General features: G+C 29.9%; 1 protein-coding gene across 1 annotated transcript; it reads left to right on the plus strand.

Annotated features, from left to right (window-relative positions):
* Positions 1-362: 362 nt before the first annotated feature.
* Positions 363-2,584, plus strand: LOC125829481 (cytochrome P450 71AU50-like). Its single transcript, XM_049508696.1, has 2 exons — positions 363-1,278; positions 1,850-2,584. The coding sequence occupies exons 1-2, from the start codon at positions 403-405 to the stop codon at positions 2,462-2,464; spliced, it is 1,491 nt and encodes a 496-aa protein (XP_049364653.1). The 5' UTR covers positions 363-402; the 3' UTR covers positions 2,465-2,584.
* The last annotated feature ends 1,618 nt before the right edge of the window (positions 2,585-4,202 follow it).

Raw genomic sequence — 4,202 nt, forward strand, 5'->3', positions numbered from 1 at the left:
CTACAGAAATGGAAATTATTAGCTATGAATTTCATCTCTAATTCGTTACTAAATTGCACATAACTAATACTTAATCTTTTCTCTATACTAATTTGTTCTAAGAAAAAATTAATAATGAATTTTATTGTTTATCTATAGAGTTTCATTTTTTGGTTTTGTTTAGTTGGTGTTGTCGTATAATGACAAACTATTCAAAATAATAACAATAATATTATGACACAATGTTCACCAACTTGTACTACATAGACTTTTCTTTTTTCACAATAAAATTAGTAGCTAGGTAAACTATTGAGGGGCCGCCGTTCACATGATTTATTTTCCTATATAAGTATGTGCCCTTTCCCATAAATCATATAACAAACTTGCAAATATTGTCTATTATTTGTCTTATTATTATTAGCAATGGCTTTTGTGTGGCAAACATTTATTTTGGCTCTTATTTTATTATTCATTTTCTATGAGTTACTAAATATCAAAAACAAGAAAAAACTTCCTCCTGGTCCAAAAGGCATTCCAATATTAGGACATCTCCATCTTTTAGGTGAAAATCTTACTCATGATTTACACAAATTTTCTCTAAAATATGGTCCTATTATCTACATGAAATTTGGATTGGTACCAACTTATGTTATATCTTCCCCTGAATCAGCAGAAAAAATTCTCAAAACTTATGATCATATTTTTGCTAGTAGGCCTCATAACGAGACCGCTCAATACATATCGTATGGCCAAAGGAATTTGATTTTCTCAAAGTATGGCGCGTATTGGCGTAACATGAGAAAATTGTGTACGGTCCATTTGTTGAGTAACATGAAGATTAACTCATTCCAATCTACTAGAAGTGAAGAAATTGCCATTATGATCAAATCGATCAAAGAAATAGCTCAAGGTCGTGTTGATGTTGATCTTAGTGCTCAAGTGTCGAAGTTGAGTGCCAACTTGAGTTGCTTAATGGTTTTTGGGAAAAAGTTTACGGATGAGGATTTGGACAAAAGGGGATTTAAGTATTTAGTTCAAGAGGTTACAACTCTAGCTGCAACACCAAATCTTGGTGATTTTTTCCCTTTTCTTGGTGTTATTGACCTCCAAGGACTCACACGTAGAATGAAGGATACTTCTAAGGTGCTTGATCCATTTGTAGAGAAGATTATTGATGAACATGTCAATGCTAAGGACCACAAGAAAAATAAAGACTTTGTAGACACTATGATGGAAATTATGCAATCTGGTGAAGCAGAGTTCCAATTTGATCGTCGCCATGTCAAAGCTGTCATGTTGGTATGTTCATTCTCTCTGTTTCAATTTATGTGAAGGTATTTGACTAGTTTAAAATAATAATACAGATTTTTTAAAACTTAACATCTAAAATAAGTCATATAATTTTCTATGACAATAAATAAGGAAAGATGTCAATCCTTATATACCAGACTAAAAGTAAAAGAATGTTACTCTCCATCTCATTCTATGAAGTATTGTTTGAATTGATATAATGACTAAGAAAAAAAGATTTTTTGAAATTTGTGATATAAAACAATCCTTAGATATTTATGTGGTTGTAAATTATTTCTTTAAAGATAAAAATACCGAAATTACAAAGTTAAATTATTTCTAATTATAATATTGTAAAACAAATTTAAAATGAAAGGGTATTAGAGCGAAGGAGGACATAAATTGAAAAAAGGGAATAACATACTTACTACTAGCTTAGCAATCAATCAGCTATATGTCACTTCAACTACATGAATATTACTTTATATTATCTTTATTATTATGACTCAATATGATCTAGATGATTCATCATAATCAAATTATTTTTATACTAATTTTTTATTTTTTAACTTAAATTCAGGACATGCTTGTGGCATCAATAGATACATCATCAAGTTCAATTGAATGGATGCTGTCAGAGCTTCTAAGAAATCCAGACATAATGAAGAAACTCCAAAAAGAATTAGAAGAAGTAGTAGGCCTAAACAGAATGGTACAAGAATCAGACTTAGAAAACTTAAAATACTTAAACATGGTATTTAAAGAATCATTTAGGCTACATGCTGCTGCCCCATTACTACTTCATGAAGCCATGGAAGATTGTATGGTAGATGATTTCTATATCAAAAAAGGATCACAAGTTATTGTCAATGCATACACTATTCATAGGGATCCTAATTTTTGGACCGACGCTGATAAGTTTTTGCCAGAGAGATTTCTTGAAAGTAACGTAGATGTTCGTGGACGTGATTATCAACTTTTACCATTTGGTTCTGGCAGAAGAAGTTGCCCCGGGATGCAATTGGCATTAATTATTGTTCGTCTTGTTGTAGCACAATTGGTTCATTGCTTTGATTGGGAACTCCCAAATGAGATGCAGCCTAAGGATTTGGACATGACTGAGCAATTTGGTATAGTTACAGGCAGGGCAAATCATTTAATGGCGGTTCCAACTTATAGGCTACAACACAGCTGATTTTGGGAAATTGATTTTGATACATCTAGTAATAATAATTATATGATCTTGTATAATAAAGTTTCTTTAGGGATTTTGATTGATTACTTCTTTGTATGCAATAAATATGTTATTGTTTTTGTTATTACTTCTAATAAATGATATATACAAACTTTTGGTTCTAATCCATACCCTTATTATATTATATGCCTATAAATATTTTAGGATATCCCTTGAGATATTAAAGATACTTAATAACCTTAACGCAACTAATCAATTAATAGTTGGTGAATCTATGAATAGTCATTGTTACCCAAAATTGGAATTTTACGTGGATATCCAAAATTTTGGTTAAAGGGTTTGATTAATGAAATTGGCGAATCAATGAATTGAGATATAGTTTGGTGATGATTTTAATTCACCTACTTTTAAGAGTGGATGTTATTTCCATTAATATAATTATAACAAAAATATTTATATTTTCTTAAGAAGCATATGAAAGAGAACTTGACCTAATCCAGTCTTCACTCTTCCAGCTATAGCTAACCTCATGGAACATTTAGGGTGTGTTTTTCCATGTTGGTTGGCTTAAATGTTTTGAAAAATATTTTTCAAATCAATTCATTTTTTTTTAAATTTGGGTGTGTTTTGCATTTTTATGTCACCCCCACCCTACACACCCCCCCAGCCCCCTCCCCACCACCCCCGTAAAAAAAATTAAAAAATAGTTCAAATTTTCAATTTTCAATTTTTTTTACCATCTCTCTCCCTACCCAGCCATCCCCCAACCGCCAATTCCCCGCCAATTTATCTAAAAAAAATGAAAAATAATTCAAAATTTTAAAATTTCATATTTTACGCCACCAGGTAAATATTATTTTCCTAAAGAATATTTTCTAGTCTGGAGCAAAAAAAAAAAAGATATTTTCTGAAAAATATTTTTCAATCACCAACCAAACATTAAAAAATATCTTTTAGAAAATATTTTCTACCCACCAACCAAACATGAAAAAATAAATTAGAAATCCACTTATTTTCCAAGAAAACATTTTCCATGGAAAATATTTTCCTCCCCGCCAAACACACCCTAAAAAGGAAAAATTATGCAAAAAGAGTCGCTCCACCTTTTGCTTTACACAAAAATTGACTCAATTTTCAAAATTATTAAAATTGATCAAATACTTTTCTTCTTCCTTTCAATTTCATTATTGATAGTGCCCTGCTTTTTTTTTCCTTTCAATTTCGTCATTAATGGATGTTTTTTGCCTTTTCTCTTCTTCATCATTCTGCTTTGCCTTCTTCGTTATTATTTTTTTTAAAATTCAATGTACTAAAAACGTGAATAATTTTGAGTGAGTTATGTATCAAAAGACTTGAAATATTGAGAGGCTTTCATATCTAAATTTTGGGACTATTTAGATGTGATTTTGAGTTGATCGAGATCGAATTCGTTAATGTATACTTCATGTATAGTTAGTGTATATTTCATGTATAATTAAACTATATTCAACATTTTGAGTATATCATAATGTATAGTTAGTGTATTGATCATGTATAGGTAAGTTGTATTGTATAATGAATGTATACTTTTTATGACTTTTGACAAACTATATTGTATAGTCAGTATAAATTTCCCGTGACTATTGACTATTTTTGTATAAATAAAAACATAATTATATTTATTGTAAACTAATTACATTATCATATATATATGTATATATATGAAAGCCCTATTAAAACCGTATCCTATTTGACAGAA

The sequence above is a fragment of the Solanum verrucosum genome, unplaced genomic scaffold (assembly GCF_900185275.1).
Source record: "Solanum verrucosum unplaced genomic scaffold, falcon-dt-bn FXZP01000031.1, whole genome shotgun sequence".
NCBI classification, from domain to species: domain Eukaryota; kingdom Viridiplantae; phylum Streptophyta; class Magnoliopsida; order Solanales; family Solanaceae; genus Solanum; species Solanum verrucosum.